Source organism: Leptidea sinapis, chromosome 6 (genome assembly GCF_905404315.1).
Source record: "Leptidea sinapis chromosome 6, ilLepSina1.1, whole genome shotgun sequence".
NCBI classification, from domain to species: domain Eukaryota; kingdom Metazoa; phylum Arthropoda; class Insecta; order Lepidoptera; family Pieridae; genus Leptidea; species Leptidea sinapis.
This window is the reverse complement of record NC_066270.1, coordinates 13,906,842-13,928,348: the sequence shown is the minus strand read 5'-3', so window position 1 is coordinate 13,928,348 and position 21,507 is coordinate 13,906,842. Positions and strand designations below refer to the sequence as shown.

General features: G+C 35.1%; 1 protein-coding gene across 3 annotated transcripts in view; it reads left to right on the top strand.

The window, feature by feature from the left end:
- The window catches only part of LOC126964995 (angiotensin-converting enzyme-like), a 65,286-nt gene that overhangs the window by 37,306 nt on the left and 6,473 nt on the right, over positions 1 to 21,507 (top strand). For 2 of the 3 annotated variants that reach the window (XM_050808387.1, XM_050808389.1), the window contains exons 2-7: positions 9,838 to 10,059; positions 11,281 to 11,536; positions 12,760 to 12,903; positions 13,490 to 13,681; positions 15,078 to 15,345; positions 16,100 to 16,224. In XM_050808387.1, the coding sequence (XP_050664344.1) occupies positions 9,838 to 10,059; positions 11,281 to 11,536; positions 12,760 to 12,903; positions 13,490 to 13,681; positions 15,078 to 15,345; positions 16,100 to 16,224 (1,207 nt within the window). Of the gene's footprint in view, positions 1 to 9,837; positions 10,060 to 11,280; positions 11,537 to 12,759; positions 12,904 to 13,489; positions 13,682 to 15,077; positions 15,346 to 16,099; positions 16,225 to 16,253; positions 16,379 to 21,507 lie in introns of all 3 variants that reach the window. The other variant, XM_050808388.1, reaches the window with a different exon arrangement.

The following is a 21,507-nucleotide window of genomic DNA, read 5'->3' as shown; positions in this document are numbered from 1 at the left end:
AGTTACAATCAATAGAAGCATACAGAATGAATTTAAATTGCGCATAGCATTGTCTCGGTATTTAGATACGGCAAAATGCATTCGTAGTAAGACGTGCACAAGTACCTAATCGTTGATGTAAACGAATTATTCTAAACCTTGACATTAATTCAGTGAAAGAAATAATATCATCTATAGATGGCGCTGTGTGTCTTAATTAGACATTAAAGTTTGTATATTGTTATTACATGGATTCTATATCTCTGGACTTCGCTGGAACGTAATGCCCCCTCCTGTTTCCCATTCACCCCCTCGTGCTTGTCTTGTTGCGTCAGTACGGCTTGCAGTTTCATAGCCGTTAGGTACACGTCGTGATATTTTCGTGCTATAACTGCTTTCTTTTTGAAGTTTTCTTTGTTACGTTTTGACTTTTGTTGTTCAAAGTTCTGTAGTTTCTGTTGTTTAACGGCCGTTCCCATTATATCTACAGATAGAGATAAATTACTACCTTCTACTGTCAGTAATTAGCTGTCAATAATCTGAAGCTGTCCCAATATACCTGATAAGTCATTCTTATCGCCTTATATTGGGACGCGTGAATTGCTATTTCCATACAAACTTCTAGCGCTGGTAAACGTATAAGCGTCCCAAAAAAAAAAAAACTGAGCCCGCTGAGTTTGTTGCGCCCATTCTTCTCAGGTCTGAGGCATTCATTTTGCAATGGGTGGTAGTTTTTTTGACTTTCAATAAGTGATTTCACATCCTATTTTGAATAAAAATATTTGAATTTGAATTTGAATTGACAGACAGCGTGCACGGATAAGGTGAGCTACCGTCGATAAGTTTACTGGGACAGAAAAGTCAACGATAGTTACGATTTTTATCTCAAGTAAGAGATAGACTGAATATTGGGAACGGCCGTTAATAGTTCTATCAGAAATATACGAGTATACACCCTTTGTACTTAACCTACATGCTTTCATTGACAAGAATACTAAAAAAAATAAATCATTATTTATTTATTTATTAATAATAATATTCTAGTGATACTTGCTTTGCATGCCGTAACAAAGCGATATTGTGACGTCATTAACTTTAGGTCCAGACTCCATAGAATATAATGTACCCGGGTAGTAAGTCATTAACTATGAAACGGGCATTTATTCTAAATATATTTGCTTCATGTATAATAGAAATGGTTCTAATGAGTTTGAATAAGAAACTTGTGATAGTGATGAGTTTTACCTACATCTCTAAAATGCATAACTTACATTTTCCAAATTTCAAAATTTTACTTCCACCGTATTATAAATCTGTAAATTAGACTTCTAAGTCAGCCAGCCACTTATGCCTCACATTTGGTCCCTTTTGATACTTTTTATAACCTTTAGTACCTACATTGCAGTGGTCTCAAAGCATATGAGATCTTACAAGAGTAGAGTAAGGGAGAGAATTTTAAAGGACTTTAGAAGCAATCCCAGATGCGTCGAAACACTACCCGATATAATATGTAGGTTATTTATAATAACTAAATAAAGATTTAGCTGAACCATGCAGGTAAAAGTAATTAAGATATGTTGGTCATTTTATAATATGCACTCAATCATAGAACAGATATACAATCTTTTCAAACTACTCTGTGGACACAAGAATCTAGTTTAGATTGTCAATAAAACGCCAAATAAGATAGCCCACTGTTTCTCTGAATCGATTCAAGGTAATGCTTACATTAGTAAACATTTCAATATCTAGATATTGAAATGTTTTTGGCAAATAGGCGCCGTTGTGGTATCCATAATCTAGCCGGCATCCTGTGCAAAGGAGCCTCACACTATTAATCCTCGCCAAGAGGTGATGCAATATCATATTATACTTCAGCACAGAGAAAAATTAATAGTAGAATGGTCTGCTGTATGTTTATGTTTTGAATATAACCGCTTAACAAGAATTGTAATATAATATTAATAAATGAAAAAAGATTGACTGAAACGAATCACCTTGACGGTTAATAATGACAATTGCTTTTTAAGATAAGCTTCAAATTCAATGCGTTAATAATTGTGCTCTTTCGCTACCTTGTTTATTGATTTTACGATCGTAATAAAATCAATACTTCACAAGTAATGTTTTATACACAGCATATCCATATATATTAAAATATTAGTAATATTTTAAATGTGAATGTAAGTTTGTTTGTTACGCTCTTACGCCGGAGCTACAGCACCGATTTTGATGAAATTTGGTACAGCGATAGACTAGAGCTTGCGGAAGGACATAGCATATAAAATATTTTGTCCTAAAATTCATGGTTCCCGTGGGAATTGTGATAGCTGAAATTCACGTCGATGAGCTATATAGCTATACTAATAGTAGGTTTAGTTTGCCATAGCAATCTTCCTTGAAATAAGATTCATATAATATGTTGGGAATGGGAGAGAAAACGGGTCCCGGAACTGGAATATGACATGAGATTGAAGATTATCAATTCCACTTGCTTATTATTTTTAAAAACCCTTTATCCCCACGAATGAACTCGCGGGCATCAGCTAGCAAGTATTTAGAAGACTTAATATGATTCACACAAAATGGAATTAACTGATTGGTTTAATTGCGGAAACTAGAACCCTTTTACCAATACTTAATATGATTACTAGAAGTAAAAACTATCACTATGAAGCAGTGACTACAAATACTGGCAGCATTTCCACGTTGGATAGCTATGCTGATCTGTTGACCGAAATAGCTGCTAGCGCTTGGGTTTCCAGTAGCCTTATTAAGGCGCGAATATAGTATTTTGAACATTCTCCGCGCCTCTGGGCCCCACGGGCCAAGTGTCTTGACAGTTGAAACACATGAACATATTTGTGACGTATGCTGTCTTCGGCATTCGAATAATTTTAATTGTTAATAAGGCTGAGATCAATAGAGCGTATTTAGATTTTGCTCAAACTTTACTCACGTAAAACTTTGCTGAAAGTGATGAAACGCGAAATTGACTTCTGCATTGGGCTGTCTTAGCTTAAGCTAAATCTAATTTCAGTTGTGAAATTTCTACAAAAACGAAATCAAACTTTATGCTAAGCTTATACTCAGCTAAGTTTTACACGAGTAAAGTTTGAGCAAAATCTAAATAAATTTATTGAAGTAGGCGTTGAATGATTTGAGTTATCTTTAGTGTTAATTGCGCCAATATTTGTCTTTAAACAATTCGACACGTGTTTCGCCTCTACACGAGGCATCCTCAGGACGTGTTGTTTCGCCAAAATCTGGCACGAGACTCATCTAAATCTACGCACTAAAATCTAAGTACGCTCTATTGATCTCAGCCCAAGAAACTTAAGTTCATAGAAGTTGTATTCGTCATTGTTACTTCTTTCTAAAAAGCATATGATCAGTTTAAACTTGTAATGTACTCATACTCTGCGGGTATTTGTAAATTTCAGTAACACTATGAACACAGTTGTCAAAACATCTGGTATTTGAAGGGGGCGTTCAGTGTATTATCATTAATCCTCCATATCAGTTATAATATCTCGTGTTCTGTTCTAGTAAAATAACTGAACACACATTTATCTTCTATTAAATATTTTACATTGCCTGACCTTACTAGGGCATAAAAATAAGAAGACACGGCAAAATCTTGTAACATTTTGCATCAAGAAGGCTTATATTATGGTGCCTATTTCCATTTTACCATTTAGTTGAATCAAGAAACGTATAAAAATGCTGGGAGAGTTTCTTGTGACACTTCTTCTCTTTCAAAGCGCCACTTGTTTCCAACGCTGCAGTAGTATTAATAGTATTAGAAATGATACCAAATAGGAAGTGATAGAATCAATTTTGAGAAAATAAATGCCTTTTATGCCTCAATCACGAAACAGTATTTAATAGCATAAGAAAAGAGAAAAATCTGAAAGCCGTAAATTTGGGAGAAACATCACAAAAAATATGCATAAAGGGACATATAGAATTGGCTGAAAATATGAAAAAAGGATTGTGTGGTTTTATGAAACCATGGTAAAAGTGAAACTAGCTAATTAAATATTATTCTTTGCTTTTTCCTCGTTGATCAGTTTTTTGGACTCACTAGCTGTGTCGCTGTTTACCAAAATCAAATAAAATTTACATTTAACACTGACAAAAACAAACAAAATAGCGTGGAGCACTGGCACAAATGAGTAATAGTCTATACACTACACGGTCAGCTGCTGCGAACTATAGGCGCCGCCCGACCGTCACGCGACATGCAACACACATACGAAAAAGTTTGAGACGATGTAATAAAAGTTTCACTTTAAAAATTTAACTTGTAATTAACAAGTTTGTACGGAAAAATCATTGAAGGAGTTGTATGATGTAATCACAATTACAGTAACCATTAAAGAGTTAATAAAATCTCGTACGCTAAAAGATAGTTAATGAGGCAACAAAATAATTAATATCCTTCTTGCAAATATAAACCTTACTTGGTAGTTTTTACTTCAGTAAGTTGAACAGTATTGGCAAGATTTGCAAGAGAGTTGGGTTATTCAATATATCTAATATATAAAATTCTCGTGTCGCGGTGTTTGTAGTTAAACTCCTCCGAAACGGCTTGACCGATTTTCATGTAATTTTGTGTGCATATTGGGAAGGTCCGAGAATCGGACAACATCTTTATTTAATTTCCCCAAATGTTAAGGGTGGACCACGCCAATTTTTTTTATTAATTTTTTTGACATTATTTTTAAATTTGTTTGATTATGAGTCAGCATGATAAAAATACATACAACTTCAAATTTTCATCCATCTACAATCAACAGTTACTTTTGTATCGCGATTTTAATATCGGCAATACAACGTTTGCTGGGTCAGTTAGTCTATATGTATAAAAATGAATTGCTGTTCGTTAGTCTCGCTAAAACTCGAGAACGGCTGGCTAATTTTGGTCTTGAATTATTTGTGGAAGTCCAGAGAAGGTTTAAAAGGTGAATAAATAGGAAAATGCTGCTAAATTAAATAAAAACGACAAATTTGTTTTTCCTTTGATGTGTCCATACATAATTTCTATGAGAGAATTTATTGACGCACGGTTTGACAGTTCTGCTGTGAAACAATTTCATTACGACAGCAGGGTGCATATTTTACGAAGTAATTTTTGATGTTATGGAATTGACAAATAAATAAAAAACATTATTTTATTTATTATATACAGAACAACGTCTGTCGGGTCAACTAGTCTTATATATAAAATTTTCGTGTCGCGGTGTTTGTAGTTAAACTCCTCCGAAACGGCTTGACCGATTCTCATGTAATTTTGTGTGCATATTGCGTAGGTTTGAGAATCGAACAACATCTAATTTTTATCTCCCTAAATGTTAAAGTTAGTTGACTCCTAAATTTTTTACAATTTTTTTTTATTGTATTATGATTCAGCATTGAAAAATACATAGAAATTAAAATTATCGCGATTATTATATTATTCTGTTCCATCCAAACCAAAACAAAACCGCTATTGGGTAGCAAGACGGCAATCGAATACAATAATTGTAGTAAGTACGATATATTTGGTATGTCTGAGAATCGGTTGCATCATTTTTGTATTCCCCAACAATTTTAATTATTGCATTTTTTTATTTCAGCTAGTATGTTATATATGCATTACTGTTATAAATAAAAGTGATCTTACTTTTGATAATGTAATGTAATATTAATAAAACTGATATGTTTTTATTTATTGAAGTCTCGGAATAGATAAAAATGGATCATTTTCGAAATGGACAAACTGTTTCCATTGGAAATTGAGTCACTTCTTGTTTTAGATATTTCATAAGTGACTCGATGTCTGTATGTTGCTTAGAAAAGGGTATGTTTAGGCCATGTCTCCTAAAACTAACCATAATTTGTGACCCCAGGTGTTCAGATCTGAGCTAAACGAGGGCTAGACCTAAGCCCTTATAAAGCACGGAACGGTAACTTACTGCCAAGCTTGGGTAGTTCGTACCTTCTGAATAGGCGAGGAACCTTGCTGGAAGGTTTCACAACAATATCTAAGTTACTAACTTAGTTCATTTGTATTATTACATATTTTTATCGTTATTTTTTATGACAGTAAGGGACGAGACGAGCAGTTCGTTCCGCTGATGGTAATTGATAAGCGCTACCCATTTCAATGCAGTGGCTCGTCACCTTGAGACATAAAACGTTAAGACTCATTTGCCCAGTAATTTCACTAGCTACTTCGCCCTTCACACTAATACACATTAATGCTAAGACATTACTGTTTCCCGTCAGAAAAAGGCGCCGTTGTGGTACCCATAATACAGCCAGCATCCTGTGCAAAGGAGCCTCTCACTGGTTGTATTAATTAATTTATAATAATTAAATAATAATAATTATAATTAATTAATTTGATTTGATGGTTCACCAACAGATTTAAATTATAAAACCAATAATAATATAAATTTGACAGATTTAAAGGCAAACAAAACTTGTTTATTTTAGGTCTAATTCAAACGAGAATTAATTTAATAAATAAAAAAGAAAATTAATAAAATAAATGCTTTTTTTTCAATGCTAGTGATAAACAATACAATATGTCAATTCGTTTTTTAATTATTTACTGCCATAAAATACATCTGTTTTTGTTGTTTTGTAAAACATATTGAAAGCGACAAAACCGCGGATCAAAGCTCAAATAGAGGTTTTATCATGTTTATTAAAGTTAATCAAGATATTCTGTGTAGGTGATGTGGACTTTCATAGTTATTTTATAATAACTAACTTATAATATAGTTTATTTTGGCAACAAATAGTTATTTACAAAAAATGTTCCTGTTCTAATACTAACTAGGTAGGCCCACTAATTATAATATCATCATCATCAACATCAGCCGGAAGACGTCCACTGCTGGACAAAGGCCTCCCCCAAAGATTTCCAAGACGATCGATCCTTCGCTGCCCTCATCCAACGTATTCCGGCGATCTTGACCACATCGTTGGTCCATCTTGGTCCACTGCGTCTTCCGGTACGAGGTCGCCATTGGAGGACTTTACTGCCCCAACGGCCATCTGTCCGTCGGACTATGTGCCCTGCCACTTCAGTCTCGCAATCATTTGGGCTATGTTGGTGACTTTGGTTCTCCTACGGATCTCCTCATTTCTGATTCGATCTCGTAGGGAAATTCCGAACATAGCCCTCTCTATTGCCCTCTGAGCGACCATGAGCTTTCTCATCAAGCCCATAGTTAGCGACTTATAATATAGTTTGCAATTGTTGTAAATATTCAGGAAGTATTAGGAAATTAAGAATGACATAACACAAATGCAAAAAGAAAACAATAAAGAAAAAGAAATATTATTTTTTGCAAACAAATCATAGATTAATGATTTTTAAAGGTGATATTAGTAGTAAAGGCACAGGTAAAGGGATCTAAATCAGACATTAGATTATTGTATTATTTCAAGCAGTGGTTCACCTGCGGTTGAAGCAAAATTAGATTATATTCTTTTGACAGTGAATAAATTATTAGTTCCACGAATAGATTTAGTCGTGACTTTGAGTTTGATCTCTTCTACAAGGTTAGGTTAATCAATTAAAAAGTTAATGATTTTATATAGAAACATCAAGTCCAACCTTTGTCACCTGAGGTGAAGTGTTAACATTTTATGTCTTTTAAGTGATTGACCATAAGATATGCTACCTGAACCAGTTCTGTACTCAAGAGACCCTTAAAACTATTTATGAATACTCTCAATTCGATTGATGTCACTTCCGCAATATATAAAAAACATTTCCAACAACTTGGTATATACTTTTTGCTGGCTGTACGCAATTGTTTCGAAATATTGGAAACAAGCGACAAAATTCTTGATAAAATCTACCTGCGTTATTTATGATAATGTAAGCCAGGGGTTTTATAAATATTCGCATCGGCTGGACATATGTAGAGGTCAAGACTTTTTACACAATTTGCATATGAAATTTCGCATTGGCATCAATAAAGCGGTGAAACCGGACCAACAACATTCATTGCGGACAACGACATACGAATGTCAATATATTCACATACTTTACTGTTAATGTATATTAACGTCATTATAACTTACGTATACATTATTAGTGATTGCGTCATAATTATTATCATACTGACATATGAATCATCTAGTTTGTTATAATTTCAACTATTTGACGCGACAGACTTAGGTTGAGATCTAGCATACTTACAGCCGTTCCCAATATACTATCTACAGATAGATATAAATTAATACATTCTACTGTCAGTAATTAGCTTTCAATAATCTGAAGCTGTCCCAATATACCCGATAAGTCATTCTTATTGCCTTATATTGGGACGCGAGAATTGCAATTTCCATACAAAAACCAGAAAAATTTTCTGGCTTCACTAACAAAACAACAATTATGCCTAATCTTTATATATATACATCCAGCGTCCTGATTTTTGTTCCCAGTGAACTCCTAAACTACTGAACGGATTTTAATTGGGATTACTTCATGGAGTGCAGTTTAGTCGAACTTGAGAGATAGGAATAAAACCTCTTTCTTATATCTAACTATCACGAGCCATGGTGACGTAATGACATGTTGTTAATGTATTTATTTATGTATAAATATTTGTTGTACTTTATAAATAAAATACAGGGAATTTTGATGCAATATTCGAATATATTTATAATAAGTAAGTACGATTATTTATAATTCAGTACAAGTTGTTGCATGATTTGATACAACCTACTGAGATGGTATGTAACCTCCTACAGTTAATATAATGTAATTTAAATTTGTTATTATTAGTTTGAATAACTTAAATTCCGAAGGATCACGTTCACGAATTCCACCTTCGCACGACACGCCACAAGTTAGGATATCATGTCTGTGATTCTTTTGGTGTTGCAAGAGAATGTGGGCGGTGGTGATCACTTAAAACCAGGTGACCCACCCGTACGCTCGTTTGTCCTCCGTTTTAACCGACTTCAAAAAAGGAGGAGGTTCTCAATTCTTCTCCCCCCTATTTCAATCCCGCCAAGCTTTTTATTCGCGATAAAAGGTAGCCTATATCCTTTCTCAAGCTCTTGTCTATCTCTGTAATAAATTTTAACAACATCGGTTCAGTGGCTTAGGCGTGGAAGCGTAACAAATACACGTATATTCACATTTATAATATTAGAAGGAATTGTCTCAGAAAAACTAATATCCAGTTTAATTATAGACAGTTAGAGGAAATTTTAAGCCAGTTACAAAATTCGTATCGAGTTTGGGGTCATTTTAGTAGTTGTAATGGAGTCTAATCACAAACTAAGGTGACCTGATAGTCATCGTCGTATTTCAAATATGTGACGCTATAGGTAGAGTCGTTGACAGCTCCCACGGAGCCTCAGTTCAACCTTCGCTCGATGAACCGAATGACCATTACACTGCAGTGCCGTTCAAGATTCCTGTAAAACCTAAAATTCTAAGCGGCACTACAATTGCGTCCGTCACCTTATGACATAAGATGTTAAGTCTCATTTGACCACTGATTTCACTAGCTACGGCGCCTTTCAGACCGAAACACAATATTGCTTAAACATTATTGCTTCACGGCAGAAATAGGCACCGTTGTGGTACCCATAATCTAGCCGGTATCCTGTGCAAAGGAGCCTCCCACAGGTAAATGCCCAAAGTCGCCTCTTACGAAACCCTTTCGGTTGGGACTTCCCTATTCTTTTAATGCTCCGGGGAATATGATTCATCTTTTGTTACTATCGGGTTTGGGTCGCGATGATCACATACCATCTGTCTATCCTTTGCTCGTTTGTCTTCCTTTTCCATTAAAAATACAAATGTCAAGTTTCTTATTTATTTCCATACCTTTACAGACGATGTTGAAAGTTGGCGCCGGTGCAGTCCTTTTGGCTGCTATAGTGGCGGTGTTTGTGGTGGCCACGCAAGGCCGGGATCCAGATCTCGAGGCTCTAGAACAAGAGGGCCGAGAATATATACAGCACCTGGATAAAATGGCTGGCGGCAGGAAGAACCGTGCTACTCTTGCAGAGTGGGCGTATACCTCGAATATTACAAAAGAAAATGAAGATAATAGGGTATGTTGATAAACTTTCATTAAGGCTTTTTAAACAAATAACATATACGAGTACCAACTTAATTTGTACCAAAATTCAAAGACGATGCGGGACTCGAATTCCCGTCTCTCGGGTTGTGTCCGACCGCTCTTATCAACTGAGGCGACCATCGACTGAAATTTTGGTACGTTTTGTTCAACTCTCAGGTTATTGCTCCATCTGGATCTACTTTACAGTCGATAAACTGTTCAACCCCAACAATTGTATATTAGGAAATGACTTGTCATGTTGCTCATGCAAATCTAAACTGTTTGCTATTTTTAAGTATGGAACCCGAAAGGCGCGGAATTAAATTAGTATATTTAATCCCAGAAGTGAGGAATATCACTTAGAAATAACGTACTGTTTAAATAACAAAATTATATAACTTTCTCTCTGCCGTCGTTCCCTCATGATGAAGTATCGTGGTCATCTTCCGCTGAACATACTGGTGCTGTGATACAAGTTGTGATCTGCCGCCATCAGTTCGTGTTCATTGAGAACGAAAGAAAGAAAAAAAAATCATTGCATCTCTGACAACCAAGAAGAACTTAGTTGAGGGTGGACCTTCCACTTGATTGTTCCATCTAGATAGATAGGGGACCGTCTGCGGGCTCGTTTACCTTCAGTGGTCCCAAACATGATCAGCTTTTTTTAAGGAAGAGGTGGACAAAAGAGCGTACGGATCACCGCCATGATGCTAAGTCATCACCGCCGCCCACATTCTCTTGCAACACCAGAGGAATAACAGGAGCGTTGCCGGCCTTTAAGAAAGGAATACCCTTTTTTTTTTTGAAGCTACCTGTGAAACACGGCACAAGGAAGCTCATTCCACAGCTTTGTGGTATGTGGAAGAAAGTTTCTCGAAGACCGCACTCTGTAGGAACGCCACAAATTCAGATGGTAGGGATCATGAATGATGATAGGGATGAAGTTCGAACTAAATGTAGTCGTTTAAATTGGGTCAAAATTCGCGCCCAAATGAGTCGGTTACAAACAAATTTACATACAGGTGAAGCTAATAAAAAGCGTTTAAAAAAGGTTTTATTAGAATAGGTAGCTATTGCACATAAGCACTATGAGTATTATGTATTTTATTTTTGAATATTTTTTTATGATTACGGTTATTTAGTCTACCCGTGTGTTTATTTAATGTCGCTATTGTAGTATCACGCTATTATTCGTATCATTGTCTTATTTCAGATCCAAGTTCAATTAGAGATATCTCAACAAGAAAAGCAAGCGTGGGAGGAGACGAAAATGTTTAGATGGCAGGACTTCCAGGACTTTTCATTACGGAGAATGTTCAAGAAGTACAGTCAGCTGGGTGTCGCAGCTCTACCAAATGATAAATACAAGCAGCTGATGCAGTCCATATCAGGAATGGAAGCAAACTACGCGACGTCAAAGATATGCTCCTACAGGAATGCTTCCAAGTGTGACTTATCCTTAGAGCCTGGTAAGAGGGATCTCACTTCTGGGATGAATTATACAAATTAAATTTGTAAATAACATTTTTGACTCAAACCCGTGACCTGTCGGGTTCCATCCGAGCACTCTTACCAACTGAGCTTGAGAGTTTGAACAAGACATACCTAACAATATTTACGAACCATGCGTCACTCAAACGGTTTTTTAACAAGAAATTTAAATTCGACTGTGATTACATTTACTCCAGCTCTCTTGTCCGGATTTTGTTTTAAATAAGATGTAATATAGTATTAGAACTGCATATTAATAATTAACTTATATCAAATAAGTCTTTAATCTTAACGAGAAATGAAATTTAAACGAGACCAACTTTTACCAGTGTGAGGCTCCTTTGCATTGGATGCCGGCTAGATTATGGGTACCACAACGGTGCCTATTTCTGCCGTAAAGCAATAATGTATAAGCTTTACTGTGTTTAGGTCTGAAGAGCTCCGTAGCTAGTGAAATTACTGGGCAAATTAGACTTAACATCTTTTGTCTCAAGGTGATGAGTGCAGTTGTGGTGCCGCTTACAATTTTTGGGTTTTTCAAGAATCCCGAGCGGCACAGCTTTGTAATGGGCGTATCTATTACCATCAGCTGAACGTCCTGCTCGTCTTGTCCATATTGTCATAAAACAAAAACATAAAAGTCTGGACTTTTATCGAAATATCCGGCTTTTTAAAAGGACTTTTCATATTACTATATGGTAACCCTAACCGTAGAAGCATTTGTGATCGGAAATTTTACGTTTTTAAGACTAGTACAGCAATGTAAATAACCATCACTTAACATGGTATTGTAGCGGATAAGTCAAAGTCAAATAATCTTTATTCAAATAGCCTTAATCAAGCCGCTTTTGAATCATCATAATAAATATTTAATTTAAATTACTGAATCTACCATCTGTTCGAAAAAGTAGGGCTTGTGAGAAGAAAAAACAAGAAACTCAACAGCTTATCTCTTAAATCAAATAGATTTTTTTCATTAAATAAGGGATGAGACGAGCAGGACCTTCAGCTAATGGTAATTGATACGCCCTGACCATTACAATGCAGTGCCGCTGAAGATTATTGAAAAACCCAGACATAACATGTTAAGTCTCATTTGCCAATCACTTATCAGACTGAAACACAATTTTTATTTTACATTGACTTTATGTATGTATACATAATGAGTGAGAAAATAAAGTTCTTGTAATTTTTTTTATAGATTTAACAGAAATATTCGCTAAAAGTCAAGATCCAGAAGAGTTGAAGTACTATTGGGTACAGTGGCACAACGCAGCTGGCTCGCGGGCTCGACAAAATTTCACTCAATACGTACAACTGGACAACGAGGCAGCTAAGCTCAATGGTATGTTCCACTTAGCACCCAAAATAAAAAATGGAAGTAATACATCTTTTAGCACGTTAAGGAAAAATAATGACAGTGAATTGTTACGATATATTCTACAGGATGTTCAATTTGTGTGACGGTGTGCGCGCGCATCGTAAAAATTCACTCTGAATTTTTTTCGCGTTAGGAAGTATAACATCAAAAATAAGCTGTACTTTAAAATATTTGCAGTATGCTTTTAGGGATGAATGAATGAAGACTTTATTGCAAGCAAACTAAAAAGGTACATTTTAAATGATTATAATTATATTTCAACTAATTTATACAATATCTTATGTTAGCCATGGCTCGCTTGTACGCCAACATAGGTCTCCTCCAGATCTTTCCACATTTTCCTGTCGTAACTTATTCTTCTCCATGTTGGTCCAGCAATCTTTTTGAAATTATCTTCCCATCGTATCGTTTGTTCCCTCTATCTTTATTTCCATATCTTGGATACCACTCACTAATGTTTTGTTCATTTATCTTGTATGGTTCTTATCACATGTCCTGTCCAATGCTTTTAGGGATAACATTTTATTCACCATTATCAATATTTTCATAGATTTCAAAGACGTAGCAGAATGGTGGCAATCGGAATACGAAGTGCCTGATTTTGAGGCGCAGCTTGCAAAACTGTGGGAGGATGTGAAACCATTGTACCAGCAACTGCACGCGTACGTGAGGAAACGACTGAGGGACAAATATGGGGATGAGGTTGTATCCGCTAAAGGCCCAATACCAGCACATCTCTTAGGTAAATATTTTGTTATAATTTAAGGTATTGTCAAACATAAATGCGAACCGAACCAAACCGAACTGAATGCATAAACCCAAGGCGGAGACGACAAACTACAAAGTAGACACAGTGAACCGAAAGCAAAGCGATATATGAACAACTACACTATACAAACAATTGCAAAAACACTTTCATATCACGGGCAATACACACTTACAACACAATATTCAGTCACGTAGACCTTTTCACTACTTATAAATAAATCTGAATTCAAATCAGAACTCATAGCTACTTTCAATGATACATCTAAGTAACTGACGCTCAGTGACACATATTAATATGGTTATATTTGGTACCTATTGGTTTTCTTAATAAAATAAAAAAACACAACCGTCGCGCTTTGCTCTTGCTTCGCAACTATCATTCGCTCTCTGTTTGACGTGATGCATACAAAGTCAGCAAATACAACTATCGCGCTCACGCCTCGCTTCGCGCGCTCGCCTTCGGTTCGTCCTGGCGTGACATGCGTTTCGGTTCGCCCCGTATTCGGTTCGCTTTCGCTTTTCTACGTTACTAGATTAAAATGATAGTATACATAACAAAATCGAAACGCTTCGCCACGTTTTCAGGTCGCTGTTTGTTTGATAATATCTTTAATGATATTATTATATCACGGCTTATGCCAGAAAAATAAATAAGACTGGTGTATAATTATAACTATTGTCATAACTACACAAGTTTATTGCATGAAGTGAAAATAATATCAATGAAGTTGAATTTTTAGAATTTTCCGTTTTTACCATGGTCTGAGATGACATGACAGTCAAATAATATAAAACTGTTATCGATCATAGTCTGTTCTGTCTGTCACGTCAAGAAAACTATAAATAATTTTTATGCTTTTTGTTGGTAATTTTGACTGCATTTGGTAAATTATATGTTCAAAGTAAAAAAGGATTGAAATTACAGACCTACATAATGACTTATTTCATTGTATACTTTTAAAAAATTGCATTATATATTGCTGCAACTGCATTATTACTGCATATTGAAAAATATATTACTTTTCTCTAATGAATTGAAGAGAAAAATTTGTCTTTTCAATCATTATATTAATAAAACTGACACACTTCTACACAAATTATCTTTCCTTAATTAGACGTAGCCTGTACTATGGGTTTGCAAGACAACGATATAATATTTAAAACAATATACTTACTTAAACATACATAAATACAAATAAACATCCATGACTCGGAAACAAACATTCATATTCATCATAAAAATGTTTGCACCTATTTTTTCATTTCTATTTTGGATTTCAAACTCATGACGTCTAGTTTAGTAGGTAGGGTCGCTAGCCACTCGGCTACATAGGTCGTCGGCTATAATGTATATAATTATTGTTTTACAGGTAACATGTGGGCTCAAACATGGAACAATATAGAGTCTTTCACTCGACCCTATCCGGATAAAAAGGAAATAGATATAACACAAACGATGCGCGACCAAAACTTCACGCCGTTGAAAATGTTCCAAATGTCAGATGAATTCTTCAGATCACTCAATTTAACTGCGATGCCTGAATTGTTCTGGAAAAGATCTATTATTGAGAAACCAAATGATAGAGAAATAGTTTGTCATGCTTCCGCATGGGACTTCTACGATGGAAATGATTTCCGGTTGGTTGAAACTATGTCTTGAATTAATATCAATTTGAAATATTTTCCCTATTACTTTTACTATTCAGATAAATTCTAAAGTGTGTGTGTACTTACGTATGCACGCAAGAAGTTATACTTCTTCTTCGAGGAAAAAATCATTAAAATGATTTATTCCTCGTGCTATTCTATGTTTATAGAAAGAACAATTTTGGAAAAATCTTGCAGAGATGGCTTTGACAATTAATTATTAAATAATAAATACGGCTGTATGGGCTTGAACCCTTTGCCTGTTCTAATAATATACGAAGAAACCAAAAAGAAAAATAACGAATGACGCAAACGTCAGAAAATTTTGGAAACCAACTTCAACCTGTTACTTTTCTGTTACACTGATATTAAAATTTCACTCTCATAATTTTTTCATAATGCGCCTAAAGAAGTATAACTTCGATAATACTCATGATATAGCTTTGATCTATTTAAGAGATATGATTACTATGTCCATTGCATCTGCTTTCTTTTGTACAAAACTCTTATAATTAGTATAATGTGAAAATAAGAGAAACTTGATTCATGCTGCACTGTACTTCTCACAAAAAAGTTTTGAGACAATGTCTTTAGCAATGAATTTCCCGCTAAATGCAGCCTCATTGAAATTGCTTTATTTTATCTTTTGCATGACATCTTGGGCTTGGTTTTGTAGTGTAGTTCGGTGGTGGACATTTCTCAGATTAATTTTCCAAGATTTTTCATGATCCGGATTATTTTGAAGGATAAAACAGTGTACGACAATTGACTATGAATATTTCCAAACAACGCACCACGAAATGGGACACGTCCAATACTACTTACAATACAAACATCAGCCGATTATATTCAGAGATGGAGCAAATCCAGGTAATTTAAATATTTTCTTCCTAATACAGGATCAAAATGTGTACGGTGGTGAATAAAGAGTATTTTAAAGTGGCCCATCACGAAATGGGACACGTGCAATATTATTTACAATACAAAAACCAGCCTTATATATTCCGGGAAGGTGCTAATCCAGGTGATTTTACAATTAAATATATAAACTAGATCTAGATAGTGCTATGCTAATAGAAAGCAACGAGATTTATAGGAAATATAAGGATATATATACTTATAGAACTGAGAAAAGGATGCTGAAATGGTTTGCACTGCTTGTTTGGTTGCGAATGAGTGAAGAAAGATTGACTTATCAAATATATAAGGCAAGTGTGGGCCAGTAGGTTGCGGGAGACCTCGTAGGACATTCGTTTACCAAATTGTGGACGTTTTGAGAAATGGAAAGGTCCGAAGCACCCGGAGCCGGCTAGCATGTATGAAAAGAGTAATGAATATAGAGGAAGCGCGTGAGATTTGTAAGGATAGAAGAAAGTAGCATTCTATTGCGTAGCGTCAGTATGTGTGTGTGTCTGTGTGTGAGATTTATTTGCCATGTGAGTTACGTTTCGAAGTCACATTGATTTAAAATAGTGTTGTTAATTCATTTGTTAATTCATTCATCATTCATGTCTTGCGGAGGACTATTTATGTAAATAAACGTGGACTCATGACCATAGCTCTCACTGTCCCATTAGCCAATAAGACAGCCAAAACTCTTAGCTAACCTCGGCATACAGACATGAACATCATTAATGATGTTAAATATCCTGGAATAACCTCTATAGAAAAATCCTTACAATGGTTGGTCTTACGAAATGCTTTATAAGAAAGCTCCGAAATAAACGCACTGTCGACAAACGCAACGATGCTCGAACAAATAATTATTTTAATAATGTAATTTAGATCGATTACCTGGCGACATGTTCACTCACAGAAGCGACCTTATATCAGCTCATATATAGCCTTAATTTTGTAGCAATTTAATAAAGTCATAGATAAAATTAACACAGCTGTTAATCCCTATCCAGTAGCGACCTAATGTAGTCCATTATTGTACACGTTCCACAAGTTGGGAATACTTCTTATAATAAATCATTTCTATAGTTTTTACAACTTATATAGATAGTAATTGGGTGAACGAGCTCTAACGTCCTTCTAAGCCATTAAATTATCTGGAATGTTGACTCCATAGACCAAGTATAGCAACTAGAAATCGGTTTGGCGTGGCTAACATGAGAGAGATAATATCATAGGTACATAATATAACACAAGTGTTCTTTCACTATCACTTTTACATCGTAAAACACAACATCGAACCATATTTCCTGCGATTCTACTTAAAATTGTCACTGATGTTGAATAAATAATGGATATTTCACAAGTTTCACAACAATAATAGCTTATTTTTATAGACGCAAATGAAAAGTAAACAAAATATCTGTGCAGCCACGGACTAGTAAAAAAAGAAGGACTCCGCGCCGTGATATTAGCAAGTGAAGCACCTTTATGCTAGTGTGTGTGCTTTTACGGGGTAAAAGGCATAAAAGGCATTTATTTTCTCAAAATTGATTCCTTTAGAATTCTTTTTGATGTCATTTCTTATACTACTAGATACTACTACCGCTTCGGAAACAAATGGCGCTCTGAGGGAGAAGAAGCGGCGCAAGAAACTCTCCCAGCATTCTTTTTTTTGCGCTCTTTTCAATAAAAATATACAATATTGTACAGTCGCTATAAAATAATCACAATCTAGTCCCAGGCTGTCCGATCATTTAGATATTCAGCAGTGGAGTAATAGGATTTACGACAGAGCCATTTTTTTATAAAACATTTAAATTTATTTATAGATAATGCCTGAACAGTGGCTGGGACTTTATTGTAGAAGTGTATACTTTTACCCTTAAAGCTATTATGTATCTTATGAAGCCTACTAGAATTAAATACAAGCAATCCCTTATTTCTAGTGTTATAATAATGAAAATCACTATTAAGAGCAAAAAGGTGACGATTTTTGTGAACATATATTAAATTTTCATAAATGTACTGACGATAAACAGTCATAATATTTATTTCTTTAAATTTTTCTTTGAGAGACTGTCTATAACCAAGCTGATATATAGCACGGACAGCTCTCTTTTGCAGTGCAAACACTATATCAATGTCAGCAGCATGACCCCATAGTAATATACCGTACGTCATGATGCTGTGAAAATAACTAAAGTACACTAATCTAGCGGTCGCAACATTCGTGTACTCTCTAATTTTTCTAACTGCATATGCCGCAGAGCTGAGTCTATCTGCTAGATGGGTAATATGTGGACCCCACTGAAGCTTTTTATCTAACGTGATACCCAAGAAGACCGTAGTGTCCACAAGTTCCAATCTCTGGTCATTTATAAGTACGTTGGTTTGTACCTCCGCTGTGTTTGGTGTAATGAACCGTAAACACTTTGTTTTTTTACTGTTTAAGTGCAGATTATTCGTCTCAAACCAACGCACTATCTTTGAGAGTGCATTGCTTACCTCGTCATCAATATCCGCACGTCGCTTCACTTTAAAAATAAGTGAAGTATCATCAGCAAACAATACAATCTCATGGCTATCATCTACCACAAACGGTAGATCGTTAATATATATAAGAAACAAGAAAGGACCGAGAATAGAACCCTGTGGAACACCTATTCCCACAGGTTTACCCGAAGACCGTTTGCCATTTACACCGACTATCTGAACTCTTTCGCTTAAATATGATTTTAACAGATTTAGGGCTCTATTTTTCACTCCATAATGCTTTAGTTTTAGGAGTAAAGTTTCATGGTGGACGCAGTCAAATGCTTTTGACAAATCACAAAAAATGCCCAATGCATCCTGTGACTCTTCCCAGGCGTCAAAGATGTGCTCAATGAGTCTAGTACCCGCATTAATTGTTGATAAGCCCCTAGTGAAACCAAACTGATTTTTGTTCATTAATTTACAAAAATGCATTTGTAGCTGTTGAAGCAAAAGAATTTTTTAAAAAAAATTTCAAAAATTTTACTAAAAACAGGCAGCACTGAAATAGGTCTGAAATTAGCAGGGTCAAAAGAACTGCCCGATTTAAACAAAGGTTTTTGCTGTATTTCATGAGGTCAGGGAACACACCCTCATCTATGCATTCATTAAATATTATTGCTAATTCAGGTGCTATAATGTCAAGTATGTATTTAACAATATTAGTCGAATGGCCCCATAGGTCTTTTGTATTTTTTAGGTTAATTAATTTGAAGATTTTTATTATATCGCTACCTGTAACATACTTAAATTTCAAATCAGTGGAAGATACTGGTACGTGTAATTTAAGCATATCATATGCTGCTTTTGGCGATGAGTTAAGGTATTTGGTCGTGACAATCGGGATTTCGGAGAAGTATTTATCAAATTCATTTGCAATTTCTATTTCTGAATTTATAACGCGATTATTAATATTTAAACAGATAGAGGTGTTACGGCAATTCGATCTACCAGTTTCATTGTTAATTACACTCCAAGTCGCTTTTACTTTATTATTACTGTTTTTAATTTTATCTGCAATGAAACGTGTTTTCGCTTCATGACAAACTATTTTAAAGAGCTTGGAGTATTTTTTTACATATATTTTAAATTCTTCACTATTATTGTAATTTTTCTCATAATAAAGGTCATATAAGCGTTTACGACTTTTGTGGATACCCACTGTTGCCCAATCATTAAAACTATGTTTGTTGTTTACTGTCAAAATCCTCACAGAAGGAATTGAAGACTAAGTTGTAGTGAAAATTAGCAGTTTCGCCACAGTGTAAAAATGGTATTGTATTTACCAAATTATTTCTAAACCTCTCAAGACGGCTACCCGTAACTGGTATAATAGTCACCTTTTTTGGTCTGACATTGTCAAATCTTGTATTTACTTTTATAAGTTGCCCACTATGGTCGGACTGAAGATTATTAATTATGAGTTTACTAGTAATAGTAACATCTGTAAAAATATTATCTAAACAGGTTGCTGTTGTAGAAGTGATTCTAGTAGGTTCCCAAAATACATTGAACAAATTAAAACTTTGAAATAAATTTTTAAGGCTAGTACAATTGGCCGAAGGTTCAAGCAAGTTTATATTAAAATCTCCACACACTATAATTGACTTGCTAGTTTTGCTAAATTTTGATAGTACCTCCTCCATTCTATGTTGGAATTGTTCATATGATGCAGTGGGGGGGGGGGGGGGGGGGCAGTATACACTTACAATAAAAAATTGCTCTAGTTCTATACAAGCTATCTCAATTAGTTGTTCTATAGAGAGATTAACAATATCTCTTCTATTTTTACATTTTAAGCTATTATTAATAATAATTAGGGAACCTCCATGTATTGCCCTACTTCTACAAAACGAACTGACTACTTTATGTTCTCTAAAACTAAACTGGAGCTGATGACTCTTACGCCAATGTTCTGTAATACATAATATATCTATATTACAGCAGCTCAAAAACAGTTCAATTTGTAATTCCTTACTTGAGATACCTTGTATATTCTGGTGAACAATATTTATGAGCTTTATATTATGATTATCTATAGCAGTAACATTTATATTTGGTGAATGTGGCCTATTTTGTATGATATTGCAAGAGTTGTCCTCCCTTGTCAAATAACTTAATTTAAATTAAACCAGTATACCAGTTACACAAATTTTTCTCCCTTAAATAATCATATTATCCACAAATACTTTTATATTATTATTTTTACACTTTTTCACAACGCACAACGGCATGTTTAAAATATTTTATTGCGACGCAAACTGATCTGTCACAGACGATGGCAAATCTCATAATGGCGGCCGATCGGCTTGTATTAGTGTAAGTGTATGCGTGGGGCTATACGTATTTACACGTTTACCGGCCTGTTTAGATGTCTCACTGTTATGTTAGGTGACACGGAGTCCTTATTATTTTACTAGTCCGTGTGTGCAGCGCTGTCAAGTTTGTTTAGCACACCGGGTGTGCTGACCTTGAAAAAACCGACACGCATGGCGAAACAAAAAATCTAATCACTCTATCTCATTTCTTTATATAAGACTCACATAAGTTTTTCTTTTTCTCGTGTGAGTGAGGCGTATGCTATCAATTAGTCTAGTTACTATACTTGGTCTATGGTTGACTCCATTAAGATTTCGACACGTGTTTCACCTCTCCACAAGGCATCCTCAGGAAAGATTGACTGGCCGAACTCTGTAACGAGAGACTCTTCACTCTCTAAAA